Here is a 17,087-nt window from a genome sequence, read left to right as displayed (position 1 = left end):
CCTGGGCGTATCCAAGCAACAAGGTCCCCCTCTGGATCTCTGGCCCTCCCCACAGGGTTCCACCTTCTGCCCTCACCATGGGAGCAAATCCCAGTGGCAGCTGCCAGAGCCCATCACAACACCTCCCCACAGCATGCTCAGGGATAACTCTGGTGTCATCTTTCCACAGGAAACCATGAGTCCACTCATTCAGGCAGCCACCCCCACAGCCACCCATCTGGGTACCTTCTGACCCTTCTTGACACCCACAAGTCCCAGAACCTGAGATGTGCCCAATCTGGAGGCTCCTAGTTCTCCTCAGCTTGCTGTCTTTGCCCTCAGCACTGCACAAGCAGGGCCTGGCCAAAGCCCATGTGGACAGCAAACCAGCTCTGGCAAGAAGTAAGTTCAACCCATGCTCTGCCTACTGTCACAGGGTGGGTGGGGGAGGCGTCATCTGGGTCCCACCACTGACTTGCTGGGTGACCTCGGGTCAGTCATCCTCTTTTCTTCCTTTTTCTCTTAGACCTTTAAGTACAGAAAACTGAGGTTCAGTTGATCATATGCCAGTTCATAGCACATCATTGTTACTATGAAGGTCCTCTTGTGTTTTATTTTGTCATTTTCCCCTTTACCTCTTATTCTCACTCCCATCCCCTCTTCCTTGGCAGGCCCTGCGGTGTGTTTAATATTTGTTTACATATGCTCATGTCCTTATAAAACGTGCAGTGTTTTGATTTGCATAAATGGTACTGCCATGTAGATCCTGTTGTTCTTTATTGCTTTCACTGGATGCTGTGCTGTTGACATCTGTTGCTTCAGGCTGGTACTTACAAGTCCATGAGATTCATCCACTTCACCATCAGGCGGCCATTTCCCTAGGGATGGACAGTTGACTTGTCTCTAACTCCCCACTGTTTTAAACTACCGTGAGATGAACATCCTTATTCATGTGCTCACGCATGTGTTCCTGTTAGGAGCTGTGGAAGAATTTCTCTGGGATATACCCATTTCTGGAATAAATATGATATTTTTTATAATTTACCATAATGATATATTTATCCTGTACTATTTTTTATAGTGTAATAGAATGTATTATAATGTATCATACTAAAAATATACTTTATAATGTAATGTAATGTAGTTATAGAGAGCTAATGTACTACTAGCTATCTGATTTATTAGCTAATAATTTTACAGGATGTTAGCAAAGTTTTCATACATGAAAGTGTTGTGTAACTTTCTTTCCTGGTGCTTTTCTTGAAGCTAGGCAAGTTGTACTAGCTTCATAAAATGAATTTTGCATCTTCTTTTTCTGTTTTCTTTCACAATTATCTCTTTACAGAGTTCGGTGAAACTCTTCCCCAAAACCATCCAGATCAAAAACTTTTGGGGAATGAAATCTTCAACTACTATTTCTATTTCCTAATGGTTCTAGATAATCAGTATTTCCCATTTCCCTCATCACAACTTGGTATTTTATGGATTGCCACAAATGTATCCATTTCATTACATTAGGAAATATATACCACGTGTATTTGTGGGCCTAGGCATCGTCATGGTTACAATGGGTGCAGTTAGAATGGTATTTCATGGGGCTGCTTTTGAGATTTAAACAAAGGAAAGCACGTGCCAAGTGCTTTTTCAACTGTGAATATATTTATCACTATAACCACCTCTCCTATCAGAGTATTTAGCTGCACATAATAGAAAACCCAACTCAATATGGCCGAAACAATGAAAAAAATGTCACAGAACCAAAAATCATAGGTAGGACAAGCTCCAGGTATGATTCAATCAGCAACTCAAAGGTGCCATTCACACCTGGATTTTGTCCAATTTTTTTTTTTTTTTTTTTTTTTTTTTTTAGCTCTGCTATCAGCATAGTTTCATCCTCAGGCCACTAGTTCCCAGTGTGGTAGGAAAATGGTGGCCAAGTGGCCATCAGAGCTACAGCCTGCCTTGCTCCCTTCCAATAGGAGACAAGGAAAGAAACTTCCCCTCTAACATGAAACATAAGATCTTCTGTTTAGTCTGATTGATAGGGCCAACTTGGGTGATATGCCCACTTTAAACCTGAAAGAGTTACCAGGCAATGATGGTTCAGTTAATTAAAGGCTTTAATCTGGATCAGGAATTGGAGAGAGAGCATGAATCTGAACAAGGTTCAGATGAGAATGATAGGATAGATGAATGGGAGGATGGATAGATGAATAGATGGGTGGATATTGGACAGATGGCTAGATGGAGGATGGACAGATGGATGGATGGATGGATATTGGACTGGTGACTACTAATGTGTACTGGTCACAAATTTCCAAGTGTTGCCATCATCATTAACCCAGAACTGATAAGAGTTCTAGGCATACCTATACTATCACTCTATCTTTGAAACTGTGTGGTCAATGTATGTCTCTCTTATTAGACAGAAAACTGGTTTGTGTCTTTATTATGTACCGCAAGGCCTGATACCCAATAGATGCTCAATAATATTCTTGTTTGGATAAATTATCTCAATATTCCTTACAAGAATCCTGTGAGATGGGTATTATTACTGCCTCTGTTATACCAGTGAGGAAATCAGGACTCAGGAAGGTGACAGACCCAGGATTTGAACCCAGATCTATGACTCCAAACACGCTTTCTCTTTGCAGGCGACAACAGAAACATGGGATACTGAAAGGGGGTCTGGGAGCTGGAGGGAGGAGAGTGAGGTGGAACCATGGTTTCTGCTGCTCTGCAGTGTGGGTTCTGACCACAGGGAGGGTCAAGCAAGTGAAATAAATGTGTCCTGTGTACCCTCTGAGGTTCATCAGAGCTGGGCCCAATCCGGGGCAGGAGGGTCTAGCGCTGATAGGCAGGACTGAAGCATGCCCAGCACTTTTAAAATCCCCTTCCTTTTTGGAATTCATTCTTTTCTGCTGGTAGCTCCACATAGTCCTGCAGCTTGTTCTGGACACAGTGTGGGAGAGATTACATTTATTCTCTTCTTATTTACCCACCTATTTTTCTCTTCAACCAACATTTGCTGTGATGTACATCCCGTGCGTCAGGTTCTCTGTTCCAGATTCAGAGATAGAACACTGGGCGAACTTTCAACTACTATCATCTGTCAGACCCACTGCATGTGTGTCCCATCAACCCTGCAAAGCACAGGTTCCCAGATGAGGAGTATGGGTTTCAGTGTGGAGAGTGGAGTTGGAGGGTGACAAGCACCGATCACTCAGCAAGAAGTGGACGCCCCAGCCTGCAACGTAGGCCCCTTGACTTGCAGTGTCACTGGTCCCTTGTCCATTTCCAGTTATTGCCCAGGGCCTCATGAAGCACAACGCAGAGGGCCGAATCCAGAACATCCGCCTCATGGAAAGTCTGAATGCCTCGGGGCAGATGGCCCCAGGGATGGTGGGCTGGCTAATCAGCAGCATGAGCCTCCAGCAACAGCAAGAAAGCAGGTGAGGCCCTGAACCCTGTCCCTGGCCCTGGGACTCTAGAAAACTCTGGGTCAGAGGGCAGAGCCGAGGGGATGAAAGCACAAGGCTGTGAAGAGGGAAAGAAGGAAGATTGGAAGGAGGGGATAAAAGGTCCAATACAAGGAACGGGGTGGGGGAGGGGAGGGCACTATGAGGAACCACTGGGGAGGGAGCATAATTAAAGCAGGATAATGAAAGCAAAGTTTCAGGAATAAAAGCTTCTGCGTTTAAATCCTGGGGCTGCCACCAACCTTAGGGAAATTGTGGGACCACTCCAGCCTCATCTATAACGTGGGTACCCAGAGCACAGCCTGGACAAACATCTGGGGTGCCAAAGGAACCCAGGTCTAGAGTCAGACATTTGAACCCCACTCTACTGTTGACGGCTGTGTGACTCTTGGCAAGGTGTTTGAGGTCTCTGAGCTGCAGCCTTAAGCCCTCATCAGTGAAATGGGCATAATAACCATCCCTGCCTCGGGAGCTGGGAGCCTTCTCTGCCCCACATAGTGGATGCAGAGGCAGCAGGCCCTCTGATTAACCCAGCAGAGCCGGCCTGGGCTGCTCACCTACAGTTTCCCTCCTTCCTCTCGAGGGACGCGGCCTCCTCAGCCTCCCAGGCTCCCAGCCGCTCCACTGTGGTTCCAGCTGGCTGGGCCCCTGAGCCCCCGTCTCCCTGATTCAGTCCCTCACTCTCACCATTGTAAGGAGCCAGCAGAGTTTCCCCTGATGTGTGTCCACAACCACCTCCCTTCTTTCATTCCCTTCCTAGTTGTTACAAGAATTCATTGAGCACCTACCATGTACCAGGACCTGGGCTGGGTGCTTGCAATATGGCCATAAACAAGACACATGGTCACTGCCTTTTTGGATCCTACATCCGAGTTAGTGAGATGAGGCACAAAAGGAAATAGCTAATTTCAGGGAGATGGACATGTTAGGAAGACAACTTCAGCAAGGTAAGGGGTGACAGTGAAGGGCTGATCAGGAAGACCTTTCTCAAGAGATAATCCTTAGGAAGAATGAAGAGAAGGAAGCAAGTGACATGAAGGATATGGCAGTAAGTGCAAAGGCCCTGAGGAAGGAAAGAGACCGGTGTGTCAGAAGAAGAGAAAAAGTCCTGTGTGGTGGGTGAGCAAGGCGGGGGTGGGGGGTGGGTAGAAGATGTGGCTGTGGAGGCAGGTGGGGTCAGACTCTGCAGGTCTTAGAGGCCATGGTATGGAGTTGGGGTTTTATTCCAAGAGCAGTGAGAAACCCAGGCAGAATGTTAAGTAACAGGGCTGCCTATCGGCTGTCGTGTGGAGAAGAGTTCGTAGAGAGGCCCAGTTCATGGCAAGGAACTCAGAGAGAAACTAGAGCATCTCCAGACAAGAAGTGATGGTGACCTGGACCAGAGGAAAGGGACAGAAGTAATGAGAAGTTGCCAGATCCCAGGTGTATTTTGTAAGCAGAGCCAGTGTGATTCACAGATGAGTTGAAGGTTAAGGTGAGAGATGGAGGGAAGGCAGAGGCGGCTTCCAGGCCTTGGGCCTGGGCACCTGGACAGACAGCAGGGCCCTGTGCTGGGAGGCAGCTGCTGGGTCTGAGAACAGTCCCAGGATTTGGATCTGCAGTTGGCTGTGGGTCGTACACATTTGTTGTGTGGAACTGTTGAGGGCCCTCAGGGACAGCTTGCAGGCCAGGGCTCCTACAGGTGGCTCTTGCCCTCCAACCATCTTTAAAAGGATCTGACTCCAAAGCCCACTGTTTGTCAGCCTAAGGTCCTGATGTCCAGATTTCCTTACCCTTGAAGGGCCTCTGCTCTCTCCTTGTGTAGCGCCAACGTCACCAACATTCAGCTGGACTATGGTGGGATCCGGATGTCTTTCCACAAGGAGTGGTTCTCGGCCAACATCTCACTTGAATTTGACATTGACTTGAGACTGTGAGTCATACCGCAGCAGGGGTGGTGGGGCGCTGTTCCTCCCCAGCGGGAATCTGGGAGCTGGTGGGGGAAGGGTGGAATTTGGCAACCTAAGGAACCCAGATCTTTCTGACTCCAACCTGGTTCAAATCCTGGTTTCTGAACTCACTTGCTGTGTGACCTGGGGCAAGTCAACTCACATCTCTGAGCCTTGGTTTCTTCAGCTGAAATGTGGATGGCAATTCCTGGTTGGTGGAGGCAGGTCATTTGCTCATTTAAACCTATGTGAGTTCATGACACTGATTCGAAAGAAAAGAGAGAAACATTTTATTTCTATCATCACCCCTCCCTCCGTCTGTCAGACTATCCTTTAACATCAGCTGCCCCCAAGAAAAGGGAGGGCACAGCTAAACGGTAAAGATTTTTTTTAATAAGACTAACTCTCAACTTCTGAATTTCCAAAGGCCCCTAAGCCGGTCGAGTTAAAGAATTTTCAGAAGCCACTCTGACAGCATTTTCTCCTTTGTCGCCGGCTGCAGGAGTAGTTGTTGAAAAAGTTGTTGAAAGGGTCACTCTTCTCTTGGTGTTGGCTGTTCCACCTCCTCCTCCGTCCCTGGCCCTTTCTCTTCTCCTCCTCTCTCTTGTCCCCAGGTCCTTCAATAACAAGATCATAAAGATACACGTATGCATGAACCTCGTTATGGAGTTCTGCCTGGAGAAAGACGAATTTGGCCGGAGGGATCTGGTGATAGGCAGTTGTTGTGTGGAGCAAAGCAGCATCTACACAACAGTTCTAACTGAGTAAGGTCCCAGCTGCCCTCCCCAAGGCCGGGCCCCTTCCCAACCCCCCCTAGGTGCGACCACATGTCTCCACCACCTCCTGGGTGAGCCCAAAATAGATCTCACCATTTCCCTAGGATCGACTTCTCTTCCTGAACCAGCATCCCAGTGATGGCGCGGCCACCCTCCAGGAGGGACCCTTCCTCTTTCCCCACACCCCGCAGCCCATCCTCCCTGGCTCCCATCAATGACCTTCTGGCAGCCCCTGCTTGCTCCCTCTCTCTCCATCCCTCAGCCACTGCTCCCGCTCATAGACCACTTCCTGGACCCCTGCAGGAGCCACTCTGACACTCCCTGACTCAGACCTCACCTCCTTCACTGCATTCTGCCCCTGCAGCAGAAATAACTTTCTAGCACAGAAATGTGCCCCTGCTCCAAACCCTCCAGGTGTTCTCCAAAGCCCTCTGAATGAAAAGCAGACTCCTAGATGTCAGTCAGGGCCCTCCTCGTGCTCTCGCCTGCCCCACTCTGCAGCCCTTTGCCCTCTCGTGTCAATGAAGGCCCCACCTCTCCATCAACATACGATATATTTGCATACCTCCCTGCCTTTGCACATGTGATCCTTTCACCTGGAATGCCCTTCCCTTCTCTCAAGAACTCCTCTTCATCACGTATTCATTCAACAAATATTTACTGAGAACTTACTAGGTGCCAGACATGGCATACTTGATGTTAGCCATACAGTAGGGAACCAGACAGAGAAAAAAAAAATAGAGCTATTTATATGGTGCATCTATTAATAGAGTGTATAATAGACCTATATATACTGGCTGACCAACTCTGTCAACCTCAGCAGACTATGAGTCCCTTGAGGGCAATATGTGGGTGTGACTTCTCCCTGTAATTCCAGAATGCTGAAAGCAACCAGGTCGTCAGCGGGTGTTCATTCATTTATTCATCAGACATTCACTGAATGCCTAAATCATGCAGGGCATTCATGGCTAGGACAGTGCAGGGGAAGGACTGAACTCTGGTGCTCTCCTGACCTGGTTCTAATCCAGTCAGCACCTACTAGCTGTGTGACCTTGGGCAAGTCACATCACCTCTCTGTGTTGCCCCCTCAACTACTGCTAACAGTGATGCTTCTTGTAGAGGGCTGGCCGATGATTAAATGTCTGTGTAGGGTGTACTCAAGCAGTCAGTCCCAGCACTGGGACTGCAGAGATTTATCTGTTCTGTTCTACACATCTACCTCTCTTTCCAGAGATATCTCACCAAAGATGAAACATTTTCTCCGCCACTTCAGGGAGAACCTGGTAAAAGTGACCCCGCACCTGGTAGAAAGTCAGGTAAGTTTCAGAAAAATATTTTCCCCTTGGGTATCTTTGAGTCTGAGGGTCAGGACGTATATATTGGCAATTCAGAAAAGAGTTTCAAATCTTGGGCTTCAGAACCTGAAAAATCTCAATTTTGTCATCTACTGGCTGTGTGTCCTTGGCAAGTGACTTAGCCTCCCCACACCTCAGTTTCCCCATCTGTAGCATGGGAACCATCACAGTCCCCATCTCATGGAGTCGTCATGAGGATTCAGGCACACTTCTAAGTGCTGTGCGTGGCCTCTAGTTGGCGCTCAGCACAAGGGAGCCTGTGGAAATCCAGTGGAAATTCCTTGTGGAAATCCAGTGGAGTCTAAGGCTCCAGCCACAGGCTCTCTAGCTTTCTTCTCCTAGCACCCCCAGCCTGACCCTTGTCTCTATGCTGGTGGCCCAGGTGTGTCCTCTGATCAGCGAAATCCTCAGACAGTTGGACGTGAAACTGTTAAAAAGCCTCATGGGTGAGTGTCTGCATCTGTCCAGGGAGGAGGACTCAGGGTGGGCAAGTAGAGAGGCGCCCAGGGGGGAGCTCCCAGGGAGGCCTGCTGGGGGGTGTCTGCATGTGCCCTGAGGACACTTAGAGGTGACCATATGATAATGACCGTTACGGTCTCCCGAGAGAGCTAGGACAGCAGAGGGCACCCCTACCAAGAAGACTGGGCCCTGCCAAGTCACCAGAATCTCCAGACCACCAGAAACTGTAACTCCTCCCAAGATCTCCACTCAGTCCTTCAGGGACCGCTGGCCCCACCCCATACCTGAGACCACCCTCCATCTGTAGACAGACAGACACAGTCCCCAGGAAGCCAACAAGAAGTGCCTAACTACGTACCATTTGGAAAGAGTTTTAACGCAAATGCCTCAGGCACTGGCCCTTGGTCAGCTTGGATGGATGGGAGTCCCATTCGGGGGTTGAACAGGCAGTCACCCTGGTGACTGATCTTGTCTCTTCTCCTTACAGAACAGGCTGTTGCTCATAAATTCAACCAACTGTGAGTCCAGCCAAGCTTCCATGTGCCAGACTTGGAGTGTCCTCCAGCTGCCTACTGATAATCAGAAGGAGATTCCACATGTTGAGATCTTAAGCCTCCCTCAGGGTGGGGCTTCCACGGCCCCAAAATCCTTTACCACAGGCCCTGCAGAGTCCTGTCCTGTCCCTAATAAACTCTAGCTCTGAAGGGTACAGAGGTTCCCCTTCCTGGGTCCTGAGGTTAGAGTTCCACAAGTCAGACTTGATGAAGGTCCATCCTGAGACTAAATATGCCTGGGTTTGCTCATGAACCCAGAAATAGCAGAGAAATCACTTTCTCTTCCTGTAATTTGCAGCCAAAAGCCCATCTGGAGATTTACTTATCAATGCAGGGAGGGCCCTGTTGAGATTTCCCATTCCATCACTCACTCGAGCCATATTTGTTGAGTGCCTACTATGTGCCAAGCACTTTGCCAGGCTCCAACAGAGTGGAGAGAAAGGCTGACACAGTGGAAAATTATAAACGTCGGCACCGAATGGATCTGAGTTCGAATCCAATTCAGCCAAATGAGAAGTTCCACGTGGGTATGAACCATGTGCATCAGAGTGACGGATGCCCCCTTCCCCACTGGCCACCAGTGTAGGGCTGGCACAGAGTGTGAGCCCAGCAAATATAGGTGGTTAAGTGGTGGATGAATCTGGTTTCAGGACCCACTCGCTGTGTGTGGGACAAGGCACTTTACCTTCAGGCCTCCCTCACCTGCAAAGTAGGGATAGAAGTCTTACAGGATGTAGGGCAACAGGAACCTGGGCACTGCTGGTGGGAGGTAAATTGCACCACCTCGTTATAAACCCGGGTGGCGGTTGCTACAGAAGCGCAACATAGACCCGCCCTGTACCAGAAACACACGTGTGTGGACGCCACAAGACATGCACGAGACTGCTTATAGCAGCAATGGTCATAATAGTCCCTGAGGAAAAGCCCTGAATGCCCATCAAAAGAGTGGGTAAATATCGTGGGATAGTCTCCCAGTGGAATGCTCTACAGTAATGACCTACAACTACGCACGATCACATGGGTGGATCTTGTGAACATAACAAAGCCAGGCACCAAAGAGCACGTTACGTCTCCCATTTATATGAAGTTCAAAAACAGCAAAACGAACCCATGCTGTCAGAGATCAAGATAGTGGTTACCCGTGAGGGGAGTGTTAGTGACTGGGAGGGGCTCAAGGGGGGCTTCTGGAGCCCTGTTTCTTGATCTGGATGCTACTTTTGGGGAGGCTGTTTAGTTTGTGAAAATTCACTGAGCTACTCACTTATGTGCGCTTTTCTTATGTATGTTAGACTTTAACAAACATTTTTAAAATAGAAAATATTTACCATGCAGGACATTTATGGGAGCATGTGAAAAAGCATTTGCAATATATTTAGCATGTGCTAGGTCCATGGGAAATGCTTATTAAAAGTCATTTAGCTCATGGGGTTCCTGGGTGGCTCAGTTGGTTGAACGTCCAACTTTGGCTCAGGTCATGATCTCACAGTTCCTGAGTTTGAGCCCCGAGTCGGGATCTGTGCTGACAGCTCAGAGCCTGGAGCCTGCTTCAGATTCTGTGTCTCCCTCTCTCTCTCTCTCTGCCCCTACCCAACTCGTGCTGTCTCTGTCTCTGTCTCTGTCTCTCTCTCTCTCAAAAATAAACATTAAAAATTTTAAAAACAAGTCCTTTATCTCATTAATTATTTGATTAATGACTATTCATTTCTGCAATATTGATTCCCGCCCTCCTCCCAAGGGGAGGGAAAGAAATCAAGGGGAAATAACACACACATATTAATAATAGTAGCCCACATATATTAAGTACTTGGCATGTGCCAAGCTTGGTGCTCAGAGTTTATATTCAGCGTCTCATCAAATCATCACAGCAAATCCATGCGTGAAGACCCTGAGGCTCAGAGAGAGAAAGCCACTTGCCCAAGATCACACAGCAAGGAAATGATCAAGTCGACTGTGCTCAGGCAGCCAGACCCTAGAGCCAGACTCCATGCTTGACCACTGTGGCTCCCCCTCCAGTTCTCCCTCCCTTCCTCTTAACACCACTCCCCCCCAACACACACACACACACACACACACACACACACACACACACACACATACACTGAGGGAAAAATGATGAAACAGGAGTTCGGCTGGATTGACAAGCTCAAACAAGGAAGTGTCAACAGCTCAGAGATGAGAATAGGGTGAGGGAGCCTCAGGTCTCCTTCTTTCAATTCAGACTGCCTAATCCGAAATGCTTCGTTGGGGATTTGCAACCCTAAACGCCCATGTTCATTCACACAGAGGATTCCCCTTGACAGCCTCAAGTCTGGGGGAGGTGGGGGGGGGGGGTTCCTGCTCATGATTCAAAGAGCAAACAGAGGGCTGGGCCCCATCCTCTAGCGAGGGTGCCCGGTCTCTTGGTGAAGGCAGCTTTTGTCTGCCTTCCTCCTGACCCCTCCGGGGTGGCTCAGGGGCCTCCTTCCTCCAGCGGCCTCCTTGGGTTTCTCAGATTCTGTTTTCTTTTTGTTTTAAGGTTCATAGAGCCACGGACTCATCATGTTTTCTGCCGGCAGCTTGTTGCACAATGCGCCTCTATTATGATCATGGGGTCTGGGGGGATTTATGCAGAAATTCAGCCCCAAGTGGCCAAAGCTTGCTCCAGGTCCTGCCTATCTGTGCCTTGTAATTTTCACGCCCTTTCATTACAGAGTTCTGACTCTGCGCCACACACTGGGCTGCAAGCTATATTTGTTTCCCCCATTTAACCCTCTCACAGCTCCGGGAGGTGGGCGTCGTCAGCCACGTGTTCTAGATGAGGAAACCAGGGCGGCCAGAGGGAAAGCATCTTGCCCAGAGTCATCAGCCAAGCCGGCCTCGGCACTCAGCACAGTCTGACTTCTCAGGAGTGGGAAGGCTCCAGAGAACACGAACAAGAATTTTCTGAAGATTCTGGGACACAAACTTGCCCTCAAAGTTAAGAGCACTGAAGCTGGACGGCCCAGGACGACAGTCTGACTTCACGTCTTCCCAGCTAGGCTGGCCCTAGCCAGGTCACTGTGTTCTCTGAGCCTCAGTGCCCCCACAGGGTTGTTCTGGATGGTATAGAGATGATGTAGTGCTCTAGGGTCTCATAAAAAACTGTTATTATCATTAACTGCTAAGGTAGGTGGGAAATTAATCTCCACGGTAAGTGGAACTTAAAGCAAACTCTGCTGAACCAAATATAGTTTTCTCACCACAGTGGGGGGCCCCCAGCTCCCTGTGAACGCTTTATGCCACTGCCCCTCAACAAAACCACTGGGGTTTCCAAGGCCACCTGAAGATCTCCCTTGAACCCAGCCTCCAACCTGATCTTGCTCCTGAGCCACAGAACCAGCACCCCCCTGATTTGTGGGAAGCAAAGGGCACCAACTACAGTTTCTGAGAAACACTTTGGGAAGGCACTAACATCACCAACGTGGAAAACACTGTCTTGAAATGTTAGCGGCATGACCTTCCACGTTTCTGATGCCCTACACCCCTTGCCGTCCCCAGGGCAGTGGGACATGCAGCTCCTGTGGCTTCAAGGAAGGGCAACTCCAACAGAAGCAAAGAGAAGGCTGTGAGTTTCCAAAGCCTGGGACTTTGATGAAAAGGTAGAGACAGAGAACAAAGCAGTGGTTGCCAACCGGTGGGGGGAGGGTGTGACACTAAAAGGGCAGCTGGAGGGTGCTTGGGGAACGATGGAGCTCTTCTTTGTCCTGATTGTTACGGTGACTACATAAAACTACACGCGTTAAGATTCATAGAACCATACACCAAAAGGAGAAAAAGCCAATTTTACTGTAGGTTAATGTTTTTAAAATTTTACACATGCACCCCAATGTTTATAGCAGCACTATAACAACAGCCAAAGTGTGGAAAGAGTCCATCAACAGATGAATGGTTAAAGAAGATGTGGTATATATATACAATGGAGTATCACTCGGCAATCAAACAGAATGAAATCTTGCCATTTGCCACTACGTGGACGGAACTAGAGGGTATTGGGCTAAGCAAAAGTAGTCAGAGAAAGACAAAAATCATATGACTTCACTCGTATGAGCACTTTAAGACACAGAACAGATGAACATAAGGGAAGGGAAACAAAAATAATATAAAAACGGGGGGGGGGGGGCAAAACAGAAGAGACTCCTAAATATGGAGAACAAACTGAGGGTTGCTGGAGGGGTTGTGTGAGGGGGGATGGGCTAAATGGGTAAGGAGCATTAAGGAATCTACTCCTGAAATCATTGTTGCACCATATGCTAACTAATTTGGATGTAAATTTTAAAAAAATTAAATTAAAAGAAAAAGAAAAAATACATAAAATAAAATTTAATCCTGGGCTTTTTCCTAATGTTTTTTTATTTTTGAGTGAGAGAGAGTGTGTGTGTGAGCGAGGGAGGAGCAGAGACTGGGACAGAGGATCCCAAGTGGGCTCCACACCGACAACACAGAGCCTGATGCAAGGCTGGAACTCACGAACCGTGAAATCATGACCTGAGCCAAAGTCGGACACTTAACCCACTAAGCCACCCGGGCATCCCAAGCCTGGGTTTTTTAATTTTGAAACTCAAGGCATAGAATCGCACATATATAATGAATTGAAGCAAGGTTTCCTGCCTCCAAGACTAGAAAATTCTCCATGTCAGGTTGGGGGAGTCTGAAAGCCCAAGAGAAATTGAAGAGAACACAGTTCTAGTGGGTTCTAAGAAGTAATTCCCTTGCTACTCCCCAGGCAAAACTTGGCATTGGAGGAGGGACAACAGAAACCCCCAGTAAGTGTGCTGGATTCAAGAACAGAGGACATCTGTGCCCTTCCAGAGCCATGAGAGGTGACAGGACCCCAGGGAAAGAAGGTTATCCAGAGAGGGTCTAGGTGGGTCTCGGCAGATGGTCTGGGGTGGACTCCCACAGTTCTGCCTGAGACCCAAAGAATTGAGAAACAGAAGAACTATGCTGAGTGTTTGACAGGGAGTAAGAAGTAAATGCTAAATCTAGGGGGTAGGGGGCTTCTGGGCGGTAGGGAAGCATAGCTTTCCTGGCAATTAGGGGGGAACCAGATGGCATATGGATATCTCTCCATTTCCAGTCAAAATAGGGACAAGGCAGCCTCCTTTAGAGGACTTGATACAAATGAAACCCAGAGGACAGAAATAAATAACAGAAATAAAACTCCAGAGGAAAATGGCGAAGTTTCTGCTACCCAGCAAACTGACATTTGAAATGGTAACTTAAGCTGTAGATACATTAGAAAGAAAAACACAGACATGTGAGTTTATGAACCGAGATTCATGCCAACTCCCCAGACATCATCTCCCACAGCCCTGAGAGGTAGATATTATCCTCCCACTTTACAGATGAGAAAACTGAAGTTCAAGGGATTAAAGTGATTTGCCCGGAGTCACAAGATTTGAATCAGGGCGATCTGCACCCAGACCCATCCCCTCTCTGCCATAAAATATATGTAGCCTCCTGGATCCACACCAGAGGCTGTTAGCTGTCCAGTAACTAGCTGCACAAACTTAAATCAGTCCCTCGACTTATCTGCCTCAGTTTCCCCACAAAGATAGCAACAACCTGACCCAACCCATAAGAGTTGTACCAAGATAACAAAAAACGGTACTTTGAGGACGACTGACAACATAGAAGCTGTGGGAAGAGTCTAGAAAGTGTTTCATTGGATATGTCAGTCCAGAGCCAGGGTCCTAGCCCCTTGGAGGCATCAGTCAGACTCTGACAGGAAGTGAGAGCAGATTCAGGGAGGGCCTGGCCTGGAGGAAGGCAGCATGGCTCACAGGGCCGAATCCTGACTCCACCACTCACTCGCTGTGTGTCCCTGGGAAGTAGTCCCCCTCTCTGAACCTCAGTCTCCTTATCTGACATTTGAGGGGCAACAATACCTACCAATGCTGATGAAGAAGAGGTTCAGGTGGGGAGAGCACCTGGCACATAGTAAGTGCTCAATAAATATGCATTTCCTCCTCCTCTTTTACTTTTGCTCTTAAGATGTTAGGATTTGCAGGACAAGAGCTGCTCTCACCAGTCTGCGACCTTGACCTCTCCACGACTCAGCTGTTTCATCTTCAAAATGGATTCAAAGGCCCAAGCGGTGGGGACAGATGCCTTATTACTTCATTTGGGGGAGGGAAGAAGAAAGGGTAAAGGCAGAGACCAGGATACCACAGCATCCTTCAGGCCTGGGAACCTGGAAAGAGTCTTCCAGGATATAAAAGTGAAATTTCATAAGAGCATGAGATGTGGGAAAGCAAAATGCGCAAGTGAGTGTGAGGAAGGTGTCTTCGTGCCTCAGCACAGTGACTCCGAGAACGGGCTGGAGTGTGAAGGCCTCGGCCCCGTGCCCGCTGTGCAAATCTGGACGTGTCCACTCGCACTCCAAGCCTCGGTTCTCCCCTTGTAAAATAGGGCTACTCCTTCCCAGCCCACACCCTGGGAGGATTCATGGGGTTGCTGAATATGAAAAACAATGCCAGGCTGGCATTCAGCAAGAGCTCGGCAAGTGTCAGCGGTCGACACTGTTTTATTGTGATCGTCCAGTGAGAGAAATTCTGACTCTGCCCCATCCTCACTGTGTCTGGGCGCTTGTCCCACTGTGCAAAGGAGCAGGGCGGCATCCTCTCCCTCCCAGGGTTCTGGCCAGGATGTGTAGCCCCCGGCACGTCGTGCAACAGGGACTCAGAAAACAGGAGACCCCAGATGTAGGAAAGTCAGAGGCAGTTTGAAACTTCTGACACTTTGGGAGCGAGAATCCTCCAAATGGAGAAGAACTGGACCAGGAATGGAAAAGAGCCTCATCAGGAGAGGCTTCTTCCCGAGCCCCAGCTGGCTGCCTCTCGCGAGTTCCAAATGTGATCTGCCACCTGGGCGCATGGGCCCCCAGCCTCAGCCCTGCGCATGAAACCATGAAGTCTTGAGTAACATCCCCATCTCAAGTTTTTCTCTGTTTAACTTGTCCATCAAGTGGCTTAAGTGTCCCATCTACTAATGTGATTGGCAATTATTTACTTTGGAGAGCCCTGAAAGACACCACCGGATCGCAGAATTCTGAATTATCTAGAAACCCATCATCTGATCGCACATTTCCTGATTCGCACACTATAAAAGACACTACCTCCTGTGCAGGAGCAAGCAGGCGAGGGGAGAGGAGAGCAGGGAGAGCCGCCAGGACCTCCGAGAAGCCCAGGTGAGACCTGCCTGTCCCATGCCTGTCCCACTCCTGCTCGGCGGCCCTGGGTGGCCCAGGCTGTGGGGTGGGCACCGGCTGGCTGCACTTAGGATCACTCATTGGGGGTCTCTTTCAGAGGGATTTTCGGGGGAATGGGAATGGCCATTCACTCTGCTTCCCTGAGAGGGCAGTAACATCGATGCAAGGTTTGAATGTGGAAATGTAAAGAGAATTTGATGGCGAGGGGGAGCGTATGGCTGCAGCTGCAATTGCACACTGCCGAAATCCCATGATAGGCTTCACTCAGGAGCGTGCTCTTCATACCCTAAATCAAAATCTCTACGGCAGGAGTGTTAACTTGGGGTTGCCATTGTGGATTCAGACCAGCATCCTTAGCTAGGGTCCTTAGCTTCCACTGGATTCATAAAAGGCCTGTTTCCCAACAGAGTTCAGAGAATGCGATCTAAGTTTGAGAGCCACAACTGGCTCTTGGGACCAAAAAGCGTTTCGATTCCAGCCAGCCACAGCAATGAGGGTGCTTTGGCCGCATCAGCCAGTTGATGAAATTTTGCCCAAAGCAGCTTTTGACACCTTTGCTGGCTGCCAAATAGCTCTGTGACAGGGTTGGTGATATCTGGGAGGGGACAGTCCAAAAGGCAGCCAGATGTCAGGGACTGCCTCCAAATTTTGTTCAGGTTAGCTTGAGGGAGAAGAGAAAGGTGTAGAAAAGATAGTGTGGATGTTTGGGGGATGGGGGCTCGGAAACCTATCTCCAACTACAACTCTGCTATCAAGTTGCTGCGTGACCTTGAGAAAGTCATTACCCCTCTCTGGTCCCTTGATTCTCCTTATGCAATGAGGACTCTGAATGGCCCCAGGATTTCCCCAGCACTGGATGAGATGATGGCCATGGCCACATGACCTCTGTGATTTCAAAGGGTTTCCACAAACCATCGCAAGCTGGACCTGGGCCAAAAGACTTCCTGGGGATAATAGCAAAGCAGTTCAGCCCCTCAGCCTTTCCATTCTCTTGTCTGGACAGCAAGAACTAGGGGCAGGCCACTGCAAGCAAGCCCAATTGGAGAATAAATCTGATGGTCACTTAACTTAAGGCCTTTGGGTCAGACAGATCTGGCTTCAAATCCCACCCCTACTGTGTGCTTGAAACCTTGGGGGAAGTTACCTACACTCACAAGACCTCCCTCTGCTCATCTGTACAGTGCAGGTAATATGCTCCCACATCTTAGGGGATGGTTAAGATGAAATCAGTTACCAGGTCTGGAGTGCCTACCCTGATGTCTGGGCCAGAGGAAACGCTGAGTAGTGTTGTTAGCTATTGCCATTCACTTCCTGGTGTTCGAGAGCCAG

At 48.8% G+C, this 17,087-nt stretch overlaps 1 protein-coding gene across 3 annotated transcripts; it reads left to right on the top strand.

The window, feature by feature from the left end:
* Positions 1-51: 51 nt before the first annotated feature.
* BPIFA3 (BPI fold containing family A member 3) lies at positions 52-11,527 on the top strand. Of its 3 annotated transcripts, XM_042931242.1 has the most exons (7): positions 53-381; positions 3,281-3,431; positions 5,263-5,370; positions 6,001-6,150; positions 7,394-7,478; positions 7,900-7,963; positions 8,464-8,685. In XM_042931242.1, the coding sequence occupies exons 1-7, from the start codon at positions 267-269 to the stop codon at positions 8,496-8,498; spliced, it is 708 nt and encodes a 235-aa protein (XP_042787176.1). In that variant the 5' UTR covers positions 53-266; the 3' UTR covers positions 8,499-8,685. The 3 variants fall into 3 exon arrangements, with proteins under 3 accessions (XP_042787177.1, XP_042787176.1, XP_042787179.1); XM_042931243.1 differs by lacking the exons at positions 7,900-7,963; positions 8,464-8,685 and adding an exon at positions 11,289-11,527 and having other exon boundaries at positions 52-381; XM_042931245.1 differs by lacking the exon at positions 8,464-8,685 and having other exon boundaries at positions 7,862-7,948.
* The last annotated feature ends 5,560 nt before the right edge of the window (positions 11,528-17,087 follow it).

Source organism: Panthera leo, chromosome A3 (genome assembly GCF_018350215.1).
Source record: "Panthera leo isolate Ple1 chromosome A3, P.leo_Ple1_pat1.1, whole genome shotgun sequence".
NCBI classification, from domain to species: Eukaryota; Metazoa; Chordata; class Mammalia; order Carnivora; family Felidae; genus Panthera; species Panthera leo.
The sequence above is the reverse complement of the archived record's forward strand: the minus strand, read 5'-3'. Positions and strand labels throughout refer to the sequence as shown.